Below are 25360 nucleotides of genomic sequence, written 5' to 3' on the forward strand. Positions count from 1 at the left end.
TGCCAATAACATACAGTGCCCTCGTTTTGCTCTCGGTCGGGTTCCAGTGGGTATCGGGGGAATTGAGCACTTGACCGAGGCGAGAAATGTCGGGCCATGGTTCTAGGAGATCGGTAAAGCGGCCTTGCGTGGATGAGGGGTGCCTACATGGCAGACAGATACAAAGCATCTTGGGAATCCAGGGCGAGATTGACGACGGGATTGGCTGTGGACAAGTGGTTTCGCTGTGAGGTCGACTTAGATCCCAGCATCATCCGGTGTGCGAGGCGGAATTAAGTTGCATAGATAAAAGTGCTATATAAACCAGCCTCTTAGGCAGGACTATCCTGCATCGACGCTGCTGAGGTTGAGCAAGCCCAGCTTCATCACAACTTGTCTGACATCGTATCGAGGCCTCCTGAGCGCCCAATTGACCAACAACGCAGTAGTAACTAACGAGAAGTAATGGCCAGTAGCAAGCCAAGAAAACATAGGACTTGTCTGGTATCAAAAGTGATATCCAGTACTAATGAAAGTACTTTAGGCACCAGACTACTATTGAGATTATTGCCTGCCACCAGTAACCACCATCGAAACCCACCACGGGACATCTACATACGCCGTATATCTGCCTTGGCAAACACCACTTTTATTCTCAGGCGCAGCCAGCATCCTCCACGTCCCTACCTGCTAGGGGCTTCAGACGGCCAACCCACAAGCCACGATTTCGTGATTTCTTGCATTGACATCCCACTCCATCGTGAACCAACCTCCAGGATTCAGATCTATACACGACACTTGACGGCGTAAATTACTTGGCTTCATATCCAAAAGCAGCACCTAATGTTGTTCATTGGCGTCCTATCCTAATCTGCACTCGTGTCTCGCTTCGAGGTGCAAATTCGCAACTACCAGTTCAAGCATGGCGAAACATGCCAACACGGCCGTGTGCCAAATCGTCATCACCAACCTCATGGTCGCCTCTGCCGCCATCATCCTCTTCCTAGCCCTGCCTTCCGAGCTCGGGAATGGAGCAGCGACGCCAGATTGGGTGGTGCTAATGTAGGCTAGACTCTCTCACAGAGCAAAAAGTCGAGGCTTGATTAGTTGCTATTCCCGAGAATCCTTCCTAACATCTTCGACCTTGGGTGCCTCATTGCCTGGTTGCTGTTGACACTGGGCCATGTCACAGCCAGGATTTCATTTTGTGCATTTGAGAATATTTCCACTGTTGTAAATGTTGGGCAACTTAGACTACCGTATATAGATTTTGAGACCGGGTCAGCCTCGACCCGAGAAAGGAGAGGCCTGTCAACCATACATACATCTCAATACCACACAAGACCATCGGCTTCCCTGCGTGCTCTTTCTCCTTGTGCTTATCTCGTGTCCGAGTCAGCGGGAGAGTTGGTATCACTGCGAATAACCGAACGGGAAAACTGGTGTATTACCAACTCCTCCGCTTTAGATCCCGCTCCCGAGTTGATGTATCTGGTTGATGATGGCCAAGACAATTCCAAATGTGTACATGTCTGGCAACACATGCAACTCAGCGGCTTATGGAGCTGCGCAGGGGCGGCGTCATGCAACAGAAACCAAGCACACCAGACCAGTAAGGTTAACGTACACTAAAGACTAGGACACAAGTCTCCGTGTCTTTGATTGAACTTCCTCTCACTGTAACCATTTCTGGGCTTTGTGCTCGCAATTCTTGAAACTTGGTGTCGGAAAAATTTTGGACTGAAAGGGGTGTAAAACAATGAGCACTGGACTTGGTGGTGCAAGTACCTACCTACCCTTGATGGCGCCTGGTTTGCCTCGAGTATTCTGGCACCAATCTACTCTGCCGAGAAACCTATGCATTAACTTTCGCCATCTTCCAATCATGACTCCCCAACATGCGACTTGACCCCGCCATATACCATGTGTTCTTCTTTGCTGCTGATGCCCTGCCCCGCCAAAGCTCGACGATTCACAAGGCGAGAAAAATTGATGACCACACACTCTCAAACGAGCTGGCATTGTGTGTGTGCACTACCAAGAAACTACGCCACCTGAATATTTTTGACTCCATTTTATCTCCAGTCCAATTTTAGTCCTCCCATTTCTTTCTCCCACAACATATTGGTCCAAGAGCACCGCGTGCCTGGCTACTCTGCACGCGAGCGGCCTTTTCTCATTTCAAATCAGCTTCATTCGCCTGCTCTGGCTCCACCAATTTTCTGGCCGCTGTTTTGTGTGCCCCTCCAAACTTTTCATTTACCCTAGACTTTTCCCACCATCAAGCCCGTCAAAGCCGTGACCCTCACGCCGCTTTCGCCATGTCTGACAAGCTGACGCGGTATGCATATGCAAATGCCCCAACGGCCATACTTTGCAAATCTCAGTTTAGACCCGAGGCTAACCATGACCTGATAGTATCGCCATTGTCAACAGCGACAAGGTTAGTTCGAACCCGTCAAAGATTTTCCGCAGTCTCCCCCGCCTCTTCGTGCCCCGCCGTACCGACTGACCGCCCCTCACTCAGTGTCGCCCTCGCAAGTGCCGTCAAGAGTGCAAAAAGTCTTGCCCTGTTGTTCGCAGTGGCAAGCTTTGTATCGAAGTCACCCCCGAGTCTCGTCTCGCATTCATCTCCGAGAGTCTCTGTATCGGTTGCGGTATCTGCCCGAAAAAGTGCCCCTTCGATGCCATCACCATCATCAACCTGCCCACGAACCTCGAGAACCAGGTCACCCACCGATATGGCCCCAACAGCTTCAAACTCCACCGGCTTCCTATGCCGCGACCTGGCCAGGTTCTTGGTCTCGTGGGAACCAACGGTATCGGCAAAAGTACTGCGTTGAAGATTCTCAGCGGCAAGTTGAAGCCAAATTTGGGCCGATTCGATAACCCCCCTGACTGGGAGGATGTCATCAAGCACTTTCGTGGTTCTGAACTGCAGAGTAAGTTCAAGACGGCCGGGCCAATGGTGGCTACCTTGATCTAACAAACCCCAGACTACTTTACCAAGCTGTTGGAAGACGACCTCAAGGCCGTTGTCAAGCCTCAGTATGTCGATCAGATCCCCAAGGCTGTCCGCGGCCCGGAGAAGAGCGTCAAGGCTCTCATTTCAAGCCGCTCCTCCCTCGGCAACATGGAAGAAGTTGCTGAAATCCTTGAACTTAACCACATCATGGACCGTGACATCACTCTCCTGTCTGGTGGTGAGCTGCAGCGATTCGCCATCGGTACCGTCTGTGTGCAAAAGGCCGACGTCTACATGTTCGACGAGCCCTCCTCGTATCTCGATGTCAAGCAGCGTCTGAGCGCTGCCCAGATCATTCGATCTCTGCTCCGAGACGATGACTATGTCATTGTCGTCGAACACGATTTATCTGTTCTCGACTACTTGTCCGATTACATTTGCGTGCTCTACGGCCAGCCCGCAGTCTACGGTGTCGTTACCCTACCCCACTCGGTCCGAGAAGGCATCAACATCTTCTTGGACGGCCACATTCCCACCGAAAACTTGCGCTTCCGTGACGAGTCCCTCACCTTCCGTCTTGCCGAGAGCGCCGACGACTTCGTCATTGACAAGTCCCGTGCGTTCCAATACCCCAAGATAGAGAAGCACCTCGGCAACTTCAGACTGAACATTGACGCTGGCGAGTTCACTGATTCCGAGATTATCGTCATGATGGGAGAGAACGGCACCGGCAAGACTACCTTTTGTCGCCTCCTAGCCGGTGCGCTCAAGCCCGACAGCAAGGCCTCTGTCCCCGATATGCGCATCAGCATGAAGCCCCAGACCATCACTCCAAAGTTTGACGGCACCGTCCGCCAGCTCTTCTTCAAGAAGATCAAGCAGGCCTTCCTGAATCCCCAGTTCCAGACGGATGTCGTCAAGCCCCTCAAGCTCGATGACTTTATCGACCAGGAAGTCAAGAACCTGTCCGGCGGTGAACTGCAACGTGTCGCCATCGTCCTGTCCCTCGGCATGCCCGCAGACATCTACCTCATCGACGAGCCCTCCGCCTACCTCGACTCCGAGCAGCGCATCATTGCCTCGCGCGTCATCAAGCGTTTCATCATGCACTCCAAAAAGACCGCCTTCATCGTCGAGCACGATTTCATCATGGCTACGTACCTTGCTGATCGCGTCATCGTCTTTGACGGCAAGCCCGGAATCGACGCCCACGCCAACCGTCCCGAGTCCCTCCTCACCGGCTGCAACACCTTCCTGAAAAACCTCGACGTCACGTTCCGCCGCGACCCCACCAACTACCGCCCTCGCATCAACAAGCTCGGATCGCAGTTGGACCAGGAACAGAAACTCAGCGGCAATTTCGTACGTCTTTCCCCATGTTCCCCAGTCTAAACCCCCCCCCCCCCCTTGTTCATGCCTGCAGAATAGTGCACTAACGTCCCGCAGTTCTTCCTGGAGGAAACCCCCGACAAGAGCTCCTGAAAAGGGCAACAAGAACGAGCAGTTTTTCCACCATGCATTCCCCGGCGTTAAAGGCGTTCAAAAGACAGCTTCCTCTACGGAGCGCAGCGGCGGGCACGGTCTAGATGTGGCGCTGCTAGAGAGCAGCGCCAGCGAGGACGACGAACCAGACGAGTAACCACGGCGACGGCAGTCTATCCCCTGTTGTCTGGTCCTGCGGATTGAATGGCCTGTACATGTTTTTATTTCAAGAGTGGATTTGTTATTTGCTTGTATTGTGTTTTTTTTTTGTCTTGTCCTCGAGTATTTCCCGACAGAGTGCAACCGTTGCTGCTGATGTAGAGACTGCGCACAAAGTGGGGGGGAGGGGGAGGTAGGGGACGAACAAAAACAGGCCATGGTGATTTTCGCAGATTGAGGGACAATGGAGCAAGCAGGATGGCTGTCGTCCGACTTCCTAGCCTCGCGGGAAGCACATCTGGATCCCATACTTTCTGACTTCAATTTGAATAAAAAACCAGTAAATCTGTCTCAACACATGGCTCGTGTCGCAGGTGACAATGTGTATTGCTGCACAGCACTTGGATCCATTGATAAATATGCCTTTTTTTTTAAAAAAAAACTATTACTACTCAACTACGGCCATAACAAGGAAAGCCGACGCTTTCTGTACAGCAAGCTGATACATCTTGCAAGATGGCCTATACATAGAGGAGACTCAAGGAAATTGGGCAGAGAGTGAAGCTGATATCCATCTGGGCTAGAAGTGCTAGTAAGTAAGGAGATCAATATAGATTAAGGGGATATGAAGAAACCGCGGGCTTATTCTTCAATTTCACCCTCCTCACTACCGCTTCTGACAAGCTCCTTGGCAGGAGCCGGTGGAGTCTTGGGACGAGGGCGCGCTTCACGGGCTGGGGATCGTTCGCGTGATCGGTCTCTCTTGAGTCTCTGCAAGGCATGTTAGTCGTATACCATGAAAGTATTTGCGCCGTGGCTGTAGGAAGCCGTCCATACCTTTGAGTCTCTCGAGTCTCTTCGCGACGTGTCGTCATCGTCATCTTGTCGCCGACGTCGTGAACCTGATGGTCGCTCATCTCCATAGGGGAGTTCATCATACGAACCTCGATCAATGCGACGGCGGTACAGCCGCTCCCGCTCATCCTCCCTTTCCCTTCGCTCACGATCGTAGTGGCTGTCGTCATCACGTCGTGAACGGGGCGGCCGGTCAAGATCACGGTCTCGGTCTCGGTCTCGTTCCCTTTCCCGGTCGCGGCCAGAGTCACGGTCGCGATCCCGTTCACGATCACGATCACGTTCACGTTCACGTTCACCATGACGATCTCTGTCACGCTCCCGCTCCCGTTCTCGTCGCGGGGGCGGAGACAATCGGCCGCCCCGGTCGCTGGCCAAAAGATTTTCTGCCATGGTTGACTTGCGATGGTTTCGTTCTCTTTCTGCGATGGCTTTCCGCCGATCGGCTTCATACGGGTCCTGCTCGGGGCTACGACTGCGCCTTACAGGACGGGTACCACGTTGAGATCTCTCACCTCTAGACCGGTCTCTTTCACGACGGGAAGTCTCACGCTCAGTAGAGACGCGGCTTCCTCGTCTATGGCGACGATCGGCGTCATCCTCTTCCCTTTCTCGAAGTCGCCTCATGTGCTTATCAAAAGCGCCTCTTCGGAGGTCTTCGGAATTGACGGCCTGGAACTCTTCTGATTTCAGTAGTCGAGGTCGTACCTTTTCAAATGTGTCACCCGACACAATGGGTGGATCAAGACGTTTCAAAAGTGCTCGTAGATCTTCAACGGCGCGCCGTTGTTGCCGATCAGATTGTTTGTCATCGTCCCGCTTGGCAACGCGTTTTTCGCGGAGCTATAACCCATGTTAGCTTGAAGTTGGGCGGCAGCGGGCGCAAAAGCTCAATGGGAGACTGACCCGTTCAAAAATCAGTTGCAAGATGTCATTATCAATGTTAGCAGTGCGTCGATCATCCTTCATAATAGACAGGAACTCTTGGAGATCGCTCGTTGGAGTAAGCTCAAACCGTTTATCCTAGAGAGGTCGTTAGTTCGTACCTATGCAATGACGTGTCCCAGCCCATGTGGCAATACTTACTTCAAGAACATCTAGAACTTCATTTCTGGGTCCGCGAAGGGATCGCTCTTCTTCCTCGACAACATCCCAGAAAAGATCCTGCGGTGTTGAACCATCATGGCCTAGCATATTCGTATATCGCTCGTCTCGCTCCAGTTTCGGATGAATGTTGCTCCATTTGACCCCGGGTTTGATTATACCGTCTTGTCGAAGCTCGGCGAGAAGTGACTTGAATGCATCTCGAGCTTTGCGCTCCCTTCGGTACTTCATCTTCTTCTCGTGCTGCTTTTTCTCGTTTAAAGCACGCTCAAGAGATTTGATGTGGTCCTGGAAGGTGATTAATGTATCATATTTGGTGAGAGCCTGGAATTTTTCGTCGTTTCGGAACGCCGCAGAGATGATATCTTGAGCCTCACTCCACCGGGTATAGGCCTTGATGTTGAGCTTTGGAAGGAGATCTTTGAGCGCCTCAAGAGCATTCTGGTGGTCTTTTGTCTCTTTCTCCTTGTGAGCCTTCTTCAGCCCCACAACATATTCCTCAAACAGTTGTCTGCGTTCCTCTTCATTATTTGTCGATCGGAAGATCGTCTCACCCTCGATCATGGGCCGAGCTGTCTTCCAGCGAGTGTAGTGAACGATCTCGGGGTGTCGCTTCAGCATGGTCTCGAAGTCGGCGCGAAGTTTGGCCATGCGTTCCTCCGCGCGCTCCTTGTCCTGAACAATCATATCCTGGCAGTATTTGTCGAATGCATCCCGTCGGCCTTTTGGGTCTCGGATTGATCGGTACTGCGGATCTTTAATGATGGCTCGTATAGCATCGCTCCAGGTCCAGTCTGGTTGTACGCCGCTGCGCTTCAGCAATTTCATGAAGGCAGCCTCTGCCTCTTCCGGGGACGCGTACTCGGGTTCGTCAGTGGCGGCAGGAATGAAGGCCGGCGCCTTGGAATCGTTACCGTAGCCTCCTTGGCGCGAATCAGGACCGGAGTATTCACGGTGATCTCGACTTTCGCGGGGATGGTCGTAGCCGCCGTGGGAGTGGCCTCCGTTCTGACCATAGGCTGGCTGACCACCACCTTGTCCAAGCGCATTTCTATAGGCATCAGGCATCTCCCATGAGCTTTGCTTTGTTTCGGTATTGTACCAATATTTTCGGCCGCCTTCTGCCGTGTATTCCTTCCATGGTTGACTTGAGAGAGCACGCTGCGCGCCAACTGTGGTTAGCATGAATACGCAAGACAGCGTAATGATACAACATACCTCTGCAGGCGTCATAAGATCCTCAGGCTTAGTCCACTGAGTCACCTTGGTTGCACTATTGTAGTAATAGGCCCGGCCGTCAGGAGTGTGATGCTCCTGCCAGGCCGAGGCAGCTTGAGCACTGTACCCGTTCATTGCGCCGCTGTCGCCACAATACTAATCATCCAGAAAGTATATATAACCAGTGCAAATACAATGAATATTCAGCTGCGAATGCCAGCACGGTGTCGACGGATGTTATTGACAGGGCCTCGCGCGAAAGACAACTTTGTCGTCGAGGTTGATGATGGAACAAGAGGGAAAAGGTTGGTGGTGATTGCAGTTTCTGACGCACGAGCCAATGGGAAAGGCTGCTATGCAACTAAGCGGGGCCACGTTTAATGCGCCAAACGTCACGGCCAACATCAAGTGAGATCCCGGCCTTCAAATGTTGTCCAGGAGACGGGTTCTGCTGGATAGTCAAAAATGACACTTGCGATATAAAGACCGCGCAACATGAATGCTTGGCCGATTGCAAACCTATTCTCATTCTAACAGTATGGCTGACCCTGGCGAGAGCCTCGACAAGGCCACCATTGCCAACGACGCTCCCACTGCTGTTGGGGACTTCCTTGAGCAGTCGTATCTCACATACGTGGTGCCGTCACGGACAAACATCAATCTAGACGATGCATTCAAAGATGCCGGAGCCGGGAAGCCAATTCTCGAATCAATAGAGCAACGGGAATCGCTCTTTTTCGGTAATGAAAGCTCACTTCGCCCCCTGTCAAGTTCGCTCACCAACGTCCCGACTAGATGAAACGGTTGACGTGCTTCTCATTCTCAAGATGCCATGGTCGGAAGAGAATGAACTGCAGGCACAGATCAGACGGCTCGTCATCTCGCTTGAAGGCCAGATTGTTAATAACGTCCCAGCAGACCGGAGCTCACAACCGGTGTCTGAACCGATATTCAAAGGACGCGTTCCAGACGTCACTGACCCCTTTATTGTCGTAGACGAAGAGAAGGAGGATGCCGAAGACGGCGCCTCTCAGAGTGTCTACGCCATGTGGAAACTGCCCGTGTTCTTAAGCCGGCCTAGAATACGGCTACAACATCCAACAGTCGTCTTCACCGCATCCGCGAGCGTCAAGCCCGACGCCAGAGGCGAGGCCAGCACCCGCGGCACGGGATATCTCCAAAGCGGCATGCCATCCAGCTTCAACCTTCTCGAATCCTTCTCCTCCGACCCGGCCCTCAACGGCATCAAACCACACCTCTCCGCCCTCCGTGTATCCAGAGTCGCCCCCGTCAGCAGACAGCAAGACCAGGTCGCGCACCTCCGCGCGCAACCACACCTCAGAATACCAGTACACCCCGCGATCCACGCCCGGGTACGATTCTCCCGCCCAAACACGGCGCAGTCGACTTCTGCGCTCATCGCCATGCTCGAAGTCGATTTCACGCCCCACGCGGAATGCGAGGTTCTCCTCGACGACATCAACCTCGCCACCAACGACGGCACGGTGCAGAGCCTCAACGACGACGAGCAAATGAAGCTCCCCATCAGCTGCGTGTCCCACGACCACGTCACGTTCCTGTATCACATCAAACCGCACCAGGTGGACAACGCGCCCAGGAACTTTACAGGATCGCTCGACCTTTCCATCACCGCCACCGCCCAAGTCGTCCCCGGCGTCTGCACCCCCAGGCTGTCCATGGCCTGGAACGCCGCCCTCGACTTCACCATCCCCGTGAACCCCAGCTTCAACAACATGGCCGACTCATCCGGCATCCAAAGGGCCCACAAGCCCTCGCAGCTGTCCATCGGCAGCAACGCGACCGTCACGCCCCTAAAGTCCCCATCCGTCACCCGCCCCGACGCCCTGCCCGGCCTCGAAGCTTCCGCCCGCGCGGAAGCCGCAGTCCCCGATCTCGGCATCACCGTGTCCTTCACCGGCCCTTCGGAGCCAGTCCACCCCGGGGACGTGTTTTCGTGGACAGTGTACGTTGTGAACCGGTCGTCTGACAAGACGAGCCGCCCGCCGCGGAAACTCGCTCTTGTTGCGGTGCCGAGGCGTCGCCGCAACGATACCCGGCCTGCTCGTCCGCCGTCGACGGCGACTCGGCGGAGGGGCGAAAAGGAAATCGCCGACGCCGTGGTGGACGTCAACATTCTTCATGCTCTGCAGAAGAATTCTGCCATGGATGCAACCGACGTGATTTGTCTCAGTGCCGATACGCGCGTGGGACCCTTGGCCCCTGGGGCATGCCACGTCGTCGAGCTGCAGTTCTTGGCCCTGCGCGAGGGCATTGTGGGTGTCGAGGCAGTGAGGGTGGTGGACTTGGGGTCTCAGGAGCACGTTGATATACGGGATTTGCCTACCACGATAGTAGAACCCGCTGCTGCATGAATAGGAAAGTAAAATACAGTACTCATGATTGTATACGTCCTTGTTCTGCTAACTTCATATATGCTATGTAAAGTGCAGTTAAAATGCCCAATAGCCATGTAATAATAAACCGTTTTTCTTCAGAATAACTCCAATGATGCAATGCTTCATGCCTGGTCCTTCCTATTCTCATTCCTCCCATCATTTCCAAATGTGTACCCGATTGTGTGGCCCCCCTATGTAACGCCTTAAAATGCTTGTTATAAACCTCGTCAAATGTCATCAAAGTCATCGTCCCAACCCAATTTCTCATAAATCGACACCGTCCTCTGCTGGTCAGATTCCTTCATAGGCACTGGACTTTGAATCAAATCTAGTCTTGATACATTCTTCCTGACTGGTGTTGCCATGACATCGTTAGACGGTTTGGTCAAAGATCGAAATCCTGTGGTATCTCCGGCTGAGCTTTGAGGCCTAGGGGACTCATCCACCATGGCTGTGTTTCTGCTAAACAATGGAGATGACGGTGGAATCGCTAGCCCGTCGCTGGCCATACGTCTAATAAAACTGGCCTGCAGCGAGGATCGAGCTGGTGTTCCACCAACAAGGTCCATAGCGGGCGAGACGCTATCCGCAAAAGCGTCTCTGTGACCATGCCTGTGTCCTGTGGACGGAACCAAATGGTCAACGCTCGAGGGAGGTATGACTTCCTCCATGCTTTCCAGAGAGACGTCAACGAACGACTCTTGTTTCATTGCGAGGACGTCTCTAAAGCGATTGTTTGCTGGCGTTGCCTTAACTTGAATCGAAGAAGCCAACGTGCTCCTAGGCATCCTCTTTGTTTCTATTTGGAGGTCAGTTTCCATGGATTTCGACAAAGGTAGGATCGGGAACTAACTCTTTGCAGACAGACTAGTTATGGCACGGTGTTGGTCTGCTTCTGCCATAGCCTTGCCAACAACCTCACGATTCGGTTTCCTCAGGGCAGAAATTGCATCCTTCAGTTCTGCTTCCACCAATGCCTTCCTACTTGCTTTGATTTCTTCAAGGTTACTTGTGCTGTTACTCCGTGGTAGTGAAGGCTGTCTTGATCTGCCCATCAGAGAGTCTCCTCTGGGTAGATCTTTCAAGGACAAGGGCTCACTTCCCTCGCGCTTTATTCCCGACACAGACGTTGACGTTGCAGATCTTAATAGTGCAATCGTGTTGCTAGGACCTCTGGAAACGCTGCGCCGATGTAGCTGCTCCGTTGATAGAGCCCGTTGCAGCGTTCTCCTAGAATTAAGCGGAGCTGGTCGCTTTGTAGCAGCCCCTGGCTTTTGCTCCTTTTTGCTAGAGGATCGCTTCAGTGCTTTGGATTTGACGGGAGACACAATAACCGGACCGCCGAGTTTGCGATTGATCGCATCGCATCGCTCTGGCAATCGGGCGGAAAAGCTAGGGAATGCTTAGCATCTACCTCCTCAATGAGAAGAAAAGACTACTTACAAGGGTACAATTACATCCACACAAAAGTCCCTCAATGGCTCCGACGAGGCTTTCTGCTGAATCTGGCCCTCGGGCGAAGTATGTGTAACTTGAGAGTCTGCCAACAAGAGGTGCTCATCAAAAGCAGTGGACTGCCAAATGGTAAGTCGGTCTGCGTGTACATCTAACAAGACGGGTAAGTTATGCTTGTTCCGCTTCTTAGGCGGGGGTGCCATATTCTGCTCTTGTCGAGAGTCTGCTCCTGGCAAGGTGGGTAGGTTCAAAACCGCAGCTTCATCCGCAGCTTTCAACGGTTCCAAGGCAAGAATCTCCAGAATCAGAATCATTTGAAGCTGAGTCTCCCTGGTCCGAAGCATTGAAATATGCGACTTGAGTTGTGTTGTCGAGATTGATGCTTCTTCCTCGTTAGTTTGCGGCTTGTTCGCATTCCACCACTTGCGGATGCTTTCGTCTTCCATGGGATATAATGAATCCTTTCCAAGCTTCATTTTTCTAAGCTTGCGCTTCTTCTTACGGCCTTCGTCTGAAGTCTCGATCAAAGTCTTCATTTTGGCAATGATTTCTGGAATGGTTTCACGATATTTTTTGTCTATTTGCATCGTCGTAAGGATCAGACTCTTCAAAAAGTCGATCAAGTCTGCCATGTTCAGGTTGGACTCGAGATCCAAATGGAATGCGGATCGCGCTCTTGAAAGAGGTCCTTTGGCAAAATACGCCAACGAGCCCTAAAAGCCGTCAGTAACTGAACCGCAGCGGAGGTCGGGAGGTAGGCATACCATAGATCTGTACAATGCTTCAAAATATTGCGCACGAATGTTGTCAAATATTTCCTCTGCGGTTTGTTGTGACGAAGCTGGCGGGGCGTCGTCAACAGAATGGCCCGTCATTGAATCATCCTGTACGTTCACTAAGTTCTGAGCATTATTTTGTTCGTCGGATTTGATCTCCGGGGATGGCAGTTGAGATGCCCGGATGTCTACCTCCACTTCGTCGCCTTTTTCGTCGCTTCCATGCTCTTGCTGCACCGCCTGAGGCTTTGACTTCTTCCTTACGAGGCTTTGAATAGCCTCAATGGCAGCCCTCTTCTTTTTGTGCTCCTTGTGCAAGTGGGGTGTCGTCAATGGCGCGTCATCTTCCCTCTCGTGTCTGTGCTGCCTGGCAGGAGCCAGACGTTGGCGGCATAGTGCTGTTGCCCGCCTTGCCAGTTCTCCGAGGTCGACCCAAGAACCCAGCTTGCACATGACGTATAGACCATTTGGTTGTCTCTCGAGGGCATATATTGTGCGTTTTGGCTCGTTTCTTGCAATTACAATGCTCGCTGAAGACGCTAGGCGACTTTCAAGATCTAGAATCTTGATATGAGACTCCACGAAACGGGTCCGAGGTAATTCATTATCGGGGGCAGAAAAATCGAGACTAGCGAGAGACAAATGCTCTCGGGGAAGTAGCATCAATGGAAGCAAGACTCGGGGTTGGATATGCAGATTTGGCGGATGCGGCTATGTACGCTCGTTAGCAAGGTCCAGTGAAGACAGAGTTTAGATGTCGCGAGGCTCTCCAACCTTGACTGTAAAGGAAGGCTTGAGGAGGTGGTCCATTGCCGCCGCATCTGCCCGTCTATTTGTACGTCCATCTGGCGAACTGAGGCGCCGGCGGTTCAAGCTCCCGTCAGAGCTGGGTGTCAATATTCCAGACCGTGGACGCGACGCGTCTGCGTCGAGCACAGCAGGAGAGGACATAAATGACTAGGTATACTCATTCGTCAAAGGACATGGTAAAGAAAAAAGAGTCTTATCTATAAAATGAGACGACAAATAAATACGCTCAGTGCACCAATGCATGTACAAATAATTCTGTGTGGAATGGTAGTGTCTCGTTTGTACATATATTTGATCTAAGGTGCATGTGGACCAGTTCGATGACAGACGCGTCGAGGTACAAAGTACAAACGGTGACGTCGGGCTGGGCCAGTCATTGCAGTTAAAGTGGGGGTCGTTCGAATGTTGCCGCCCTGCAAAGCGAGGCAGCCTGTTATCACCACATGCTGTACCACAGCGACTGGACGATATTTTTGACTGATTTTTCCGTACAAGTTTCGTATATGTCGTCTCGCCTTAGGTACACCCCTCAATTCATATGCATTAACGGATTCGCCAAAGAGGCAACCAAAGAACACAACGCTACAGAACTGGGAACAACATGTGCGTATATTACTGAGGGGGCTGTTGTTGGTTTTCAGTGTCACGCGCGGGCACACAATCGACGAGGATTTTGAGAGCGCCCGGTCGCCTGCCGGTGGTGGTGGCAGTCATGCTGACCACGAGCGCCGAGGTCAGCTGCCTGAGCCCTGGATCTGAAGAAAGGACGGTGAGCAAAGTGCACACTCCTAATAGAGACAGGAACGCAACAGAGGGAGCACGGAGAGCCAGACCGAAGAGTGAAGTGGCCACATGAACAGTGTGACTAAGATGATACAGGAGATGATAGGATCGAAGAGCTGAGTTGCAAGCACGACATCTTTGGAACTACCGAGTGGTCAGGGTGCTGCTTATATTGTCCTCGGCGTTTAATGGTCAGCGTGGCATGCAAAGCACCGCCAGAGCTGTCCAATCTCCAGAATTCGAGCCGACCTGGTCAGGTCAAAGCTCCAGATGTCCTGTTCTCATAATACTTCCCCACTGCCTCGGGAAACCCTTCAGCTCTCTTGCAAACTTGGGCTGTTCTCGGCACCCGTACGCCAATCCTCTGGTGCGTTGGAGCTGTGAACCTGAAAGTCCATGATCTGGATTCTGGAGCACCTTGGAAATTTATTGTAGAGGATTCTTTACATCTCGTCTTGACGGCATAGGGGAGTTGCTGCGTGTTCTGTTTGGTATCTTGGTTTGATATTCCAAGATTTGTGTTGCCAAGCAGTCTTCAACGCTGTGCCTTGGTTACGAACACTGTTCACCGCCACAAAAGATGACAGTTCTACACTTTTCAAGATGAATACCCCTTCTTTCCTGAGTCTTTGGTATTCGAGAAAGTCAGGGTAGGAACGAGCTCAACAGCCACTAATAGGAGTTTACCATGGCCTCGCACAATGGCCATAATGGAGGAAGTACAACTCCGGCCAGGTTCGGGACAAAGCCACAACGGACACCGCTGCCATCGTGGCAGAAGCTTAACCAGATCGGCTACCAAAAAACATCAGCGCTCAGACGAGGTATAAGGTCATGTGGAGGAAGGGATGTGACTATGGGGCACATTTCACTTGCCCGGAGGATGTTGTGACTTCCACTGGAGCACATGCCCTTGACTAGCCGTGGTAATGGCACGCAATTACCGGCACGGCGATGAGGTCAACTATCACTTGCACCTGGTCATTTTGGACTTGTACTTTCAGCTTCTTAGCTGCCAGGCATGGCTTGGCCAGGACGACCGACAAGTTCTGCTGTCGAGGTTTAGCGTCTCTCACAATTACTTGAATCTTCGTGGACATGATATCGGTATCGGTCTCTCCCGACGTGGATGGAAACGCAGTTCTTGGTGGCTGCACCTGCGTTGTGGATTCTAAGACAATCTTACGTTTCTCAGGGGTTATTGAGACGCCCGTTGGCGATCCAGGCGCAGATGGTGATGACAGCACAAGTATTCAGGCGAGGTGCGGATTGGTACAACACGTCAATTTTGAGTAAAATGACGTGTCCATCAATACAAGCCGCCATTTAAGATCATATGGTGGCGGTCTCAACGAGATTGCACCGCTGTGTTGCATCATCTCACAGAAAGCGGCCGAAAATACAAAAGTATAAGGCATGGTAAGACAAGCAGGACGTTCAAGTGCAGAACTCTAATTCAAAAACGGCTTGGTGTACTCGCTGAGCTCTCACCAACACCCCGGTCGAGTGTGTCGCTGCAGCAATGTCAAGGGTGTGTGCAGATGCTTCGCCCATCTTCTCAGGGGTATAGGATCCTTTGGGCATTCTCAGTGAGTGCGACATGCTCGACAAATGTTTAGGGTTCAGCACGCTAAACCTCCTGAACTGGGCGCCGGTTTTGGTTCCACTACCGAGGGCGTTTTGAATGACCTTATTCGTGCCGAGGTCACATTTTCTACTTGAATCACGTCTCCTCGGGTGCGTCACATTTACATCCGAACAAAGCATCGTCATAGTCGCTAGGCCCTTCTTGCTCTATCGAGAGCTCAGCAACGGCATCACGGTGTTATGCGCAGACAAGGCCACGAATCTGAGCAGGCTAGAGCAAGAATTACAGACTTAGGGGGGACATGAACCATCTCGCTGCGTCAAAGGTGAGACTCCAAAGCTGGGACAGGACGTAATTTCATCCTTGACTGTGATGGTCCCTTCTTCGAGAGAATGGAGAGAGTCAAGTTTCGACACTTTCAGGAATTTGTCGCCAACCTGGACGAATATGGCGTCTTCTGGGTTACTCAACCGTCACATATATACTGTCAAGATCCTGTATACCCCTTAAGAATGGGATTATCACGGACTCTTCGCTCCAAGCTAGCAATAGACTTAGCCACCTGCGAGACGGAAAACTGCGGCGCTTCTGCCAGCGTGGCAGCTGATGCCCTTGCCAAGTTCCCCGCCAGAAACTATAAGAGCTCTATGGGACCGGACTACGAGTATTCCATCCGTGACGGCGCCGTTTACGCCAATCGTTTCTCCCTTTCCTGGATAAACAACGGGCCTGTACTGGTGTAGGTGACTGAGGCAAGCCACGAAGCGATTCTCCAAATCGATCGTCCGGGACGCCTTGATTTATGCCACTAGCCTGAAGAATCATTTGAGCCACCCATGACGGCGAGGCAGAGGCGGAAGTGCATTGCGTGGGATTGAATTTTAGAGTGAGCACCTCACTTGATGTCTTTCTCCTTACATCGACACATGGGTCCAACTGCTTTACACCTAAACTCGATGTCCGGATCGCAATGGGCATCTTCAAACTCCCAGAACCCGTCCTTGGTCACGAGGCCAAAAAGCCACATTTTTGATTCCCGGAGCACCGCCCTTGCGGAAGGCGTCATGTGCGAGAGCAACTGCCGCGCAGATGTCATCTTGAATTCCTTGTCCGGCGACCTCTTGCGCGACATGGAACTGGGCTACTAAATAGAGCATCATGGTCGATATTGGAAAACGAGACCTCCTGAGAGCCGGAAAGCCGGACATGAACGTGTCTCTAGAGAATAGAGACTACTGTTACGTGGAAATCAGCCAAATGGGAGTCGAGAAGCCAGAAGTGATTTCAGCGTGAGTTTGCGTTTACTCCATGAGCAGAATAAAATTCAGCCAACTCGAAAAACGATGCTAACACGCCTGTTTTATAATAGGCTCTTGAGATACAATAACGCAATACTACGCGCCGGTCATGTACAGCCCATCTGGCTTACACAAGTAGACGCCGCAGATCGAATCCAAGACGCATCCAGATACATGCAGCAGGGTAATCACATTGGCTAGACGATGGTCAATGTTCAAAAGTCGGGAGTCTTGCAGATTGGCAGCATCAAGCACCCATCAACAGCTCCAGCTCGACAGCTCAGCCTCGTATCTACTGGTAGGCAGCCTGGCGATTTCGGCCGTTTCGTCTCCGTGTAAATGGCTCAACAGGCGCTCAAAGTCTCGCCTTCTCTGGTAATGGCGGCAGCGAGCGACACGACGAGATCTTCAAGCGAGAGATCGAGAGCATGGGCTGCAGCGTCAGCTTTGTCTGCGGAACCACCACGAGCCGCCACGACGTGAGCCGCGCAGTGAGCGCGAACTTGGGTCCCCTATGAAGCGTCCTACAAATACCAATAGTGCTGCGTGACCAAAGATTTCACACGCATGACTCTGGGGGAAAGGGGCAGCTTCTTTAAGCTCAAAGGTCTCAGGGAACGCGAAACCGAGCTACTAAGCGCGCTCTAGGCGAGGCCATGATGCCTAGTCGCCGCCATGCCGACAGGTCCGGCCTGGAGCCAGGCCTTGGACACGCATCCGGCAGCGGTTTGGTTGCCCAGAGTCCATTCCTGTTGGGCATCAACCCAACAGCTCCCCCGAGCAGTCCCACCGGCCAGCGTTGGACAGCGCCGAGACGTCCGCATGTCCGTGTACCACAACCTAGGTGGCACATGGGACAGCAGCGCGGAAGCGCAAAGGGGCACATGGAGCGTCAGAAGCAACAGGTTGACGGCTCTGCTGGCAGCAGCCAAGAACGACGCCGGCGTGCTTGTAGAGCTAGGCACGGCGGCGCTGGTTGCGCGCGGACTCGGCGAAGAAGTGTTGGATGCGCTGGGGGGCAGAGCGCAACAACTACGGAGGATTGCGGGCCACAAGATGCAAAGACGAAGCCTTGTGGGCTATGACAAAGTAAGGACATGTATAGCTCAAGGTTCTGTGCTGTGGTTGCGTGTAGAATTTAGATTTTCAAACTCCCACCATCCTTGTGCCGTGTCACTCTCGTCATTGGTGGAATTTGTGTAGACACAAAAAGAGTTCCCGGCCGATGAGCCAAAATCCATACCGAGAAGGCAATCTATCTTGTATACAGCATCCCGGATACAGCAAGACGACACTCCCACTCTACGGTTACAGAAGCAACCGTTTCCGCAGCATGGCCCCGACGCCAAGTATCGCAGCCCGCCCTTGTATACCAAGAATCTCGGACGCGACAGGCAAGATGGCAGGGCTCGGCAAAAACACCAAGAGACTGTATCCCACGCCAAGACGGCCTTGGAGGCACTCTCTTCCGACGGGCCCCGGACAGGCGTGTAAATGCCAAGTTTCACACTCGTCCCGTGGGCATCCAGCATGTTCGGCTCGCCAGATGTATGCAGGTCAAAGGGGGAAAAACCACAATTCATCGACTCTCTACGGCTCCAAATACGCGTTCCTCCCCACAACTGGGTCCCGGAACCCAGGCCCCGTCTATCATGGCCTGTATGAAACTCCTATACTACGAAGTACTGACTGGCGATATATCAAAAGTGGGCTCTAAAAGGGCGGCGGGTTGTACTGTACGCATGTACGCAACCATGTACAGTACACCACAGTACTCTCGGCACAAGAAGACAATGCCCTTGGAAGGCAGCCCCGTACGGGACCGAAACGGCCGTATGTACATACATGCGTGCTCTGCGTGCCACGATGGAAAAACCTTGTTCGGTGGACTTGGCCGCGTTGCCACGGGGTCGTCGGGTGCTAGAAACCGAACAAGCTGCTCTGGGTCAACGGGCAGAAAGAAACCAAACAATCAAAACACCAGTCGACGTCTTTGTGACGACTCCCGCATCAAAGAAGAAGAACACCTCGGTGCCGTGTTTCCGCACGAGGCTGGAAAAACCAGCGAGCATCGCTCCTTCCCACTACCAAAAGGGCCAATCCAGCCGAAGCGGCGGCAGTTTTAACCAAGGACCAACCAGGAGGGACCATGACGGAGAGGACAAAGCGTTACGAGGGGAGAAAAAAAAAATATCCAGACAGCCTTGGCACAAATCCTCTCGCGATCGGCACGCCCCCTGCAAAGCCAAACATTCAATCGCTGTTACATCGGTCCCCCCCTTTTTTTTCTAAATGGGGAGGAAAAGGGGGGGGAACGAGCAAAAGAGACTGGATCAACGGTCTGTTTTTTTCTCTTAAAAGCAAGGGCCGATCCGGCACTCCCCCTCTGCCCACGGGCTAAACTCTATCTCAGAGGCCCCGGCGTCTTCGCTTAGACGCAACTTTCTCGCACAGGGATGCCGGGGTTTTTGGCATTTTGCCATTTCTGCCTCGGGGGATTTTGTTTTTCTTTCTTGTGTCGCGCTGGGAAGAAAGCTTGCCTTTGCAGCACCACCTGATACCAAATGGATAAAACTCTAATACGGAGCACCTGGCGGGCTGACAGGAGATACGAGGCAGGCATCGAGGGGCGTTGGCCGCGGCGAAATTGGCGTTTGGTCCGCGCTCCCCAAAAGTCTGGGTGCTTTCGCGGCTCTTGTGAGTGCACCTTTTTCATGTTTTCCTTTGTTTCGCCGGAGCGTTGTACCTGTTCGTAGTAGGGGAATTCTGGAAGCGGAAGCCCCCTCTCTTTGTGCGTCGGGAAAATAAGAAAGAAAACGGGAATGCAGCCCGCCGGATTGGAGAAATCCAACGACCAGGAGCTCCTCCCCCCCCTGCTGTGTCCCATTTTCCCCAAAAACGAATCTTGGCAAGTTTGGGGTTGGCGCTGTCGCGTCCAAACTCCTCCGGCTGGGATCGGCCGTGATATCCGCCCCGCACCCCTGGCACGCGGGCAGAATACAGTACGTACATTGTACCATTGATCGTAGTCGTAATCGGTCATCACCAAGGACCTCGTATGCAAAGCAGTAGCCGTCCCGAGCCAACCCTGCCCATGTCCCGCCACAGGCCCGGCTGCTCCCTCCCTCCCCCCCTCATGCACGAAATTCGCATCTGGTCGTCTTGCGTGTCCGTGTCCGAGTGTTCCTGGACCCCGTGCCAGACCATGCGAGACGGGCGGCTTCTGAGATGGCCTCGTTGCAAAGCAATAGCCGGCCACAAAAATACAAATGTCTCCTGCGTCCATCCCCATCTCCATCTAGCTCCAATGCAACTCTGGCCCCCCCCCGTTCTGCCCCCCCCGGCCACTATATGTATGTATGTACAACATGCCCTGCCTGCCACTCTTCTCGCTCCGCAAGATCGTGATGCAGATCCCGCCCTTCCCACCCCCGACGCGGCCGAGATGCGCGTGCTTCCCAAAGCGTCCCTCGCAAAAAAGCCCAGCGCAGCAGCACCCGCACGCGTCGATCCGCCCATTCTCATTCATTCCCCCCCCCCCCAAGCTCAAGGAAAAAAGCCAACCCTGTCTGTCGTGCTTGCTATGTGTCGTCCCTGCGCCCCTCGGCCAATCAGCAGCCCGGCGGCGGCGGCAAAACCCACGACACGGGGTGGCACAACACCCGCCGCCCTGCGACAATGAGACAAACCTCTTTCTAGAAAATAAACTCCGTGCATCCACCCCATTTACATCATATCATGCACATGCCTACATAACTCCGTACATACATGCGTAAAATTGCATGCACCACACCCTCCCCAGCCAGCGCAGTTGCTTCACTCACGCCCCAGAGTTTTGCCGCCCACGATTCCCAGATAAGCAGATTCGTTCACGCAAACAAGCTTAATCAGTTTTTTAAGAAAAAAAAAATAGTGTCACGAGCCCTGCAGAACGTGGCCCAAGTTCAATGTTCCAACTACAAGCACGACGTGGCAGAATGAGCCCGTCCGTGGCACGTACCAGCACTGACTGTTCAACTGCTTCTTTGTCCCTAGACTCAGTGTCCCTACCCCTTTGACCCTCCCTCGCTGGCACGACGAGGCTTCCCTCCGCCTTCAACCATGTACATATCTTGGCCACGCTCAGTGTCGGTGCCGGCTTCAGGCCGGCCTGCCTTGGTCATGGTGCTTCCGCGGCGTCCCTGTTGCACAAAAAGGTTATTTTGTCCCCTCCCCTCCCCCCTTTGTGATGCACCACCCCTTGATATACCGTTGGGTAATTCTGCAGCTTTGACATGTTCGCCCCCACTGCCGTGCTGCTTTGTAGCTTGTCGTGAATACATACGTGCCGGAAAGGGATACCATTGTGTGTTGGCCGTTGGCTTGGCTGCTGTATTTCCAGACTGGCCTCATAATCAGGCTCACTTGCATATCACGAGTGCAGAGCACATCACCCTTTTTTGATTTTGACCAATGCGTAATGCTCATGTATATCTTGTCGACTGTATTCAGAATTTAGTATTGGGTAAATGCTGGCTATTCGGCCACCTTTTCAGTCGCCTATGCCGATAATGAACTCTCTCGAGGCTGTAATAAGCCTCTGTAAATGATATGCCCCTTCTCCTTGGGTATTTGCCCCCTTCCATCGCTATACCGAAGCGCCGAGAATTTACACAAAATTTGTAGTAAAGAAAACATGATAATCCAATCCTCCCATAAATACTATGATATTCATTACATGCGCAGAGACGCACGTGGAAAAAAAAAAGAACAACAGGGGACGGGGGGAGCAAAATTTGCATCCTCCCACATGCAAGAGCTGTATATCTGATCTGCAGTCAAGGTAGACAAAATGGACCACAGTAATCCGGACTCTGTCTTTCGGTGCGGGTTTTCGTGGGTTCGTGCTGAGAATATATAGAGAAAAAAAAAACGTTTTATACAAGTGATCCTCGCGTTCACATCATTTGCAAGCGGCTAGGAGTACAGGGGGTAGTCGTGTCGTGTGATGGATGGTGTACGGAGATGAAGCTAGTTTTGGATGTGGCTGAGAGCCATGTATCTCTGTTGAGAGCTCGAGGACGTGGATGCTGTCGAAGGTGACAAGTCGGACCAATTGTACTCGGAGTTGTCGCTGGTGCCCATGAAACCAAAGTAAGGGTGCGCCATTTGTGTTGGAAACAGGGGGGCCATTTGTTGAGCTGAGCATTGTGCGTTGTTGAGTATGTAGCTGGCAAACGCGGCCGGGTTGCCAGCCATTTGCACCCCACGATTGGCTCGATCAATGCCAGGACCGATAATGGTCTCTTCAGAAATGCCCATCTCGTACCCGGCACCAAGGTGGAAAAGCGAGTCGCCAAAGCCTGGCGTGGTCGGTGGTGTGCGCAAGGTGGGATCAGATATAACAACATCTGGTGGCGTATACTTGCCCTCGAGAGAGTACAGTGACGGCATGGCAGCATCCACTGACCCTTGTTGTTGGAGAGTAACAGGAGTATCGGGTGTAGGAGGCGCCGCAGATCCTTGGCGGCCAATTGCATTGGGCGAATGTCTTCGTTGAAAAAGGATATCTGCGCTTCTATCAAAGAACGGGCTTCGAGGGGTGGCAGCAGACTTCTTCACACGACCGGATCCCGTACTGGAAGAAATCCTGCGCATGGAAACCGCCTGGTCGCCCGTTCTTGAAGAAAAATCGCAGGCTCTGGACGAGTACGAGTGGCTCCGGCCACCGGTAATAGAGAGCGGAGCTGGGCGTCGGTTTCGGCGGGAGGCAATGTCTTCTTCAGGGGACCTTGGTTCGGAATTATCAGTGAATGGCGATGAGTCGGCATCTTGTTCGTGCCTGTCGGTGTCGTGCTGGCCACCAAATCCGGCCAAGAGCTGTTGCTCGGCTGCCTTTGAGGTGACAGCCAGCATGGACCCGTCCTCCATGGCCAAGTACTCATCCACCCGATCGGACAGGGCACAATTATCATCCTCGTCCTGCTCAGTCTTGAGCAAGAGTCCGCTGAATTTTGAAGGACGAGCCATGCCGATTTCCTGCCTTGTGGGAAGCGAGAGCGGGGAGAGGAGGTCAGACTCATCGCTTTGGCTAGGCTCATTCGTCTCGCCAGATGGGTCGGGAAGTGACTTCTCGGAGGGGGACAGGGCGGCGTCAGACTCTGGCTTCGTGTTGATGCCTGGCTGGGGGAATGGGGCACTCGAAGCAACCAAATCACGTTGACGACTGCTCTCAGACTGAGATTCCCCCGAGGCCTCGGATCTTTCCTTCTCCAATCGCTGTTTGGCCTCGTATTCCCTGATATTGTTCTCCTTCTTCTCACGAGCCCGTCGGTTTTGAAACCAGTTCTATATCCAACGGTTAGCACAACATGCTGGTTCAATGTGGAACGCCATTTCATGGCGAGACATTCACTGACATTGATGCGAGCATTGTCCACTCTCATGGATTCAGCAAGGGCCTTCTTAGTCGTACTGCTAGGTTTGTGGTTCTTCTGGAACTCGGCTTCCAAAAGTTCGACTTCTTCCTTGGACAGGCGGGGTTTCGATTCAGTGGCCCTGGACATCTGGTGGTGTTGAACCAGGCGGCTGTGATGTGGTTGATAGACGTCCAGAGAATCGTGGAGGTAAGCGTTAAAGTTGGAAAAGTGCGTGTATGTCGAAAATGGATCTGCCACGTTGGAGTAAGCCCACGAAGGCCATTGCTGCTGGGAGAAGGGTCCCATTATGTGGCTCTTGGTGCTGTTGGAGAGATTGAGGCGATGGCTGCTGCACAATGTATACGAGATGTTGCGAAAGGTCAAGTCGTGTAAGGGAACGGAACGGCGGAGCCGATCAAGAGAGAGAGAGAGAGAGAGACAAGGTTGATTAACGAAGGGACGTCAGTTTTTTTTTTTGTAAAGACTTCCAGAACTTTAACGGCAAGGAATGGACGGCAATCTCTATTGGATTTTCAATGCGAGGCCGGAAGCGGGACAGAAAGCTGGCGTCGTCTCTTTATCAAGGGTCGAATATAGCCTAGGGAACAGACAAAGACGTATATGGCCCGATGGAGAGGTTGTCGAAAAGGGTGCGCAAGAGTGAGACACAACCCAATCAAATGTCTAGTCTCGCCCTGTTGGTGAGGATGTTGTCAAGGGGGCACAAAATCTTAGATGAGGAGAAGGTGTTCACGAGGGATTGAGAAGTTGGGCGAGGGGGCACAGAGGGTAGATGAAGGAAGGGAACGACGAGTCTGGTGTGTACACACACTCTCTCTCTGTACCGTACATATGGTTTCCGGCATTGCATTGGCCTAGGCCCTGGACATCGTGGGCTGTGAGATGGCGTGTGTTTGGTGCGCAACTGCGGCCGGGGGGACGGAAGGCAAAGCGACGACGACCCCTGCCGCGGACGGGCATCATCGAGCAGCCCTCCGAGGCCAGGACATGGGCAAGCCCAGAGCCCAGAGCCCAGAGCAGCGACGAGAGCATGTGGCGGCACCTCCGGAGCACATTGTGCCCTCCAGCTCCAGGGTGCCCGCGAGGACATCTGGACGGTTTGGCCACGGCCAGCTCTGGCAGGGACAGCATCTCCTTTGGGTCCCCTCTGGGTCGTGGACGCGGAGAGACGGGCGACCTGGGCGCTCGCGGTGGGCTGCTCAGTGCTCGGCTCTGCGGTCTGGTGGACTGTCCTTGTCTGGTGGGTGTAAGTGGGCTGTATGGCGACCACATTGGCGACGCAGCCAGGCGCGGCTTGCACGGCCAGGGGTGGGTGGTGTGGAAGGGGGGCCACATGTGCAGGCTCGGGCTCTGGGCCCAGGGCCACTTTGGACACGCCCTTCTCTTGGTTGCCGTCCTTGCTTCCTTCCTTCCTTCCTTGCCATCGCGATGGACGCGCAGCCTGTCGCAGGGCGCCATCTCGCACAAATCTTCACAGTCTCCCGACGACTCCCACTAGCCGGGGGAGGGTGTGTAGGTTCGAGGCGTTGTGGGCTGGGTCGAGCCATACAGCCATGGCACCGCGGCGGACCAAGGCTGCCGCAGTGGCGGCGCGTGGCCCGTCCAGTCACAGCCATGAGCACTTGAGGGCATCCCTGGCAAGCTCCCTCTTCACCAGGACGACGACAACTGGGGGCCGTTCCTCTCGCTCCTCTCGCCGCTCCTTGCAACGGTGGAACCGCGGGCGCCTGGGGAGACGTTGAAGGGGGCCATGGCGAGCTCCTTTGCACACTTGTTGGCTGCGATACCGCTAGGCCCAGGGCATCCCCCTTGCCCTCGCCGTCGTGCGTTCAATGTTTAGCGTCAATGTCTGTACATGTAGGGATCGCATGGCCGTGGCAGAGCGCGGGCGCCATGAGACACTCCATCGTCGTATTGCGTCAGTTGGAGCGCCGGCACCGTTTCTGCCAAATTTGTCCAACACCATGGCAGTGCATCGTCGTCGTCGTCGTCGTCTGATTCTCTCCGTCTTGCGACATGCCTATAGTTATGGCGGCACCATGTTCGCGTGCA

General features: G+C 53.2%; 5 protein-coding genes across 5 annotated transcripts; 2 read left to right on the forward strand and 3 right to left on the reverse strand.

The window, feature by feature from the left end:
- Nucleotides 1-2300: 2300 nt before the first annotated feature.
- Nucleotides 2301-4583, forward strand: MAA_04398 (ABC transporter, ABCE; the record flags this gene model as incomplete). The annotated part of the gene is made up of 5 exons (XM_007822396.2): nt 2301-2320; nt 2398-2422; nt 2507-2921; nt 2976-4306; nt 4368-4583. 5 exons carry the CDS (start codon nt 2301-2303, stop codon nt 4581-4583), a joined length of 2007 nt encoding a protein of 668 aa, XP_007820587.2.
- Nucleotides 4584-5227: 644 nt separating this feature from the next.
- On the reverse strand, nt 5228-7897 carry MAA_04397 (FF domain-containing protein; the record flags this gene model as incomplete). Its single annotated transcript, XM_007822395.1, has 5 exons — nt 5228-5356; nt 5423-6283; nt 6347-6463; nt 6527-7705; nt 7763-7897. 5 exons carry the CDS (start codon nt 7895-7897, stop codon nt 5228-5230), a joined length of 2421 nt encoding a protein of 806 aa, XP_007820586.1.
- A 403-nt stretch (nt 7898-8300) lies between these two features.
- MAA_04396 (uncharacterized protein) lies at nt 8301-10155 on the forward strand (the record flags this gene model as incomplete). Its single annotated transcript, XM_007822394.2, has 2 exons — nt 8301-8502; nt 8558-10155. 2 exons carry the CDS (start codon nt 8301-8303, stop codon nt 10153-10155), a joined length of 1800 nt encoding a protein of 599 aa, XP_007820585.2.
- A 251-nt stretch (nt 10156-10406) lies between these two features.
- Nucleotides 10407-13220, reverse strand: MAA_04395 (DNA replication regulator Sld3; the record flags this gene model as incomplete). Its single annotated transcript, XM_007822393.2, has 5 exons — nt 10407-10978; nt 11033-11571; nt 11623-12347; nt 12399-13121; nt 13185-13220. The coding sequence occupies 5 exons, from the start codon at nt 13218-13220 to the stop codon at nt 10407-10409; spliced, it is 2595 nt and encodes an 864-aa protein (XP_007820584.2).
- Nucleotides 13221-21899: 8679 nt separating this feature from the next.
- On the reverse strand, nt 21900-23593 carry MAA_04394 (Homeobox; the record flags this gene model as incomplete). Its single annotated transcript, XM_007822392.1, has 2 exons — nt 21900-23216; nt 23288-23593. 2 exons carry the CDS (start codon nt 23591-23593, stop codon nt 21900-21902), a joined length of 1623 nt encoding a protein of 540 aa, XP_007820583.1.
- Nucleotides 23594-25360: the final 1767 nt, after the last annotated feature.

The sequence above is a fragment of the Metarhizium robertsii genome (assembly GCF_000187425.2).
Source record: "Metarhizium robertsii ARSEF 23 chromosome Unknown MAA_Scf_5, whole genome shotgun sequence".
NCBI lineage: Eukaryota > Fungi > Ascomycota > Sordariomycetes > Hypocreales > Clavicipitaceae > Metarhizium > Metarhizium robertsii.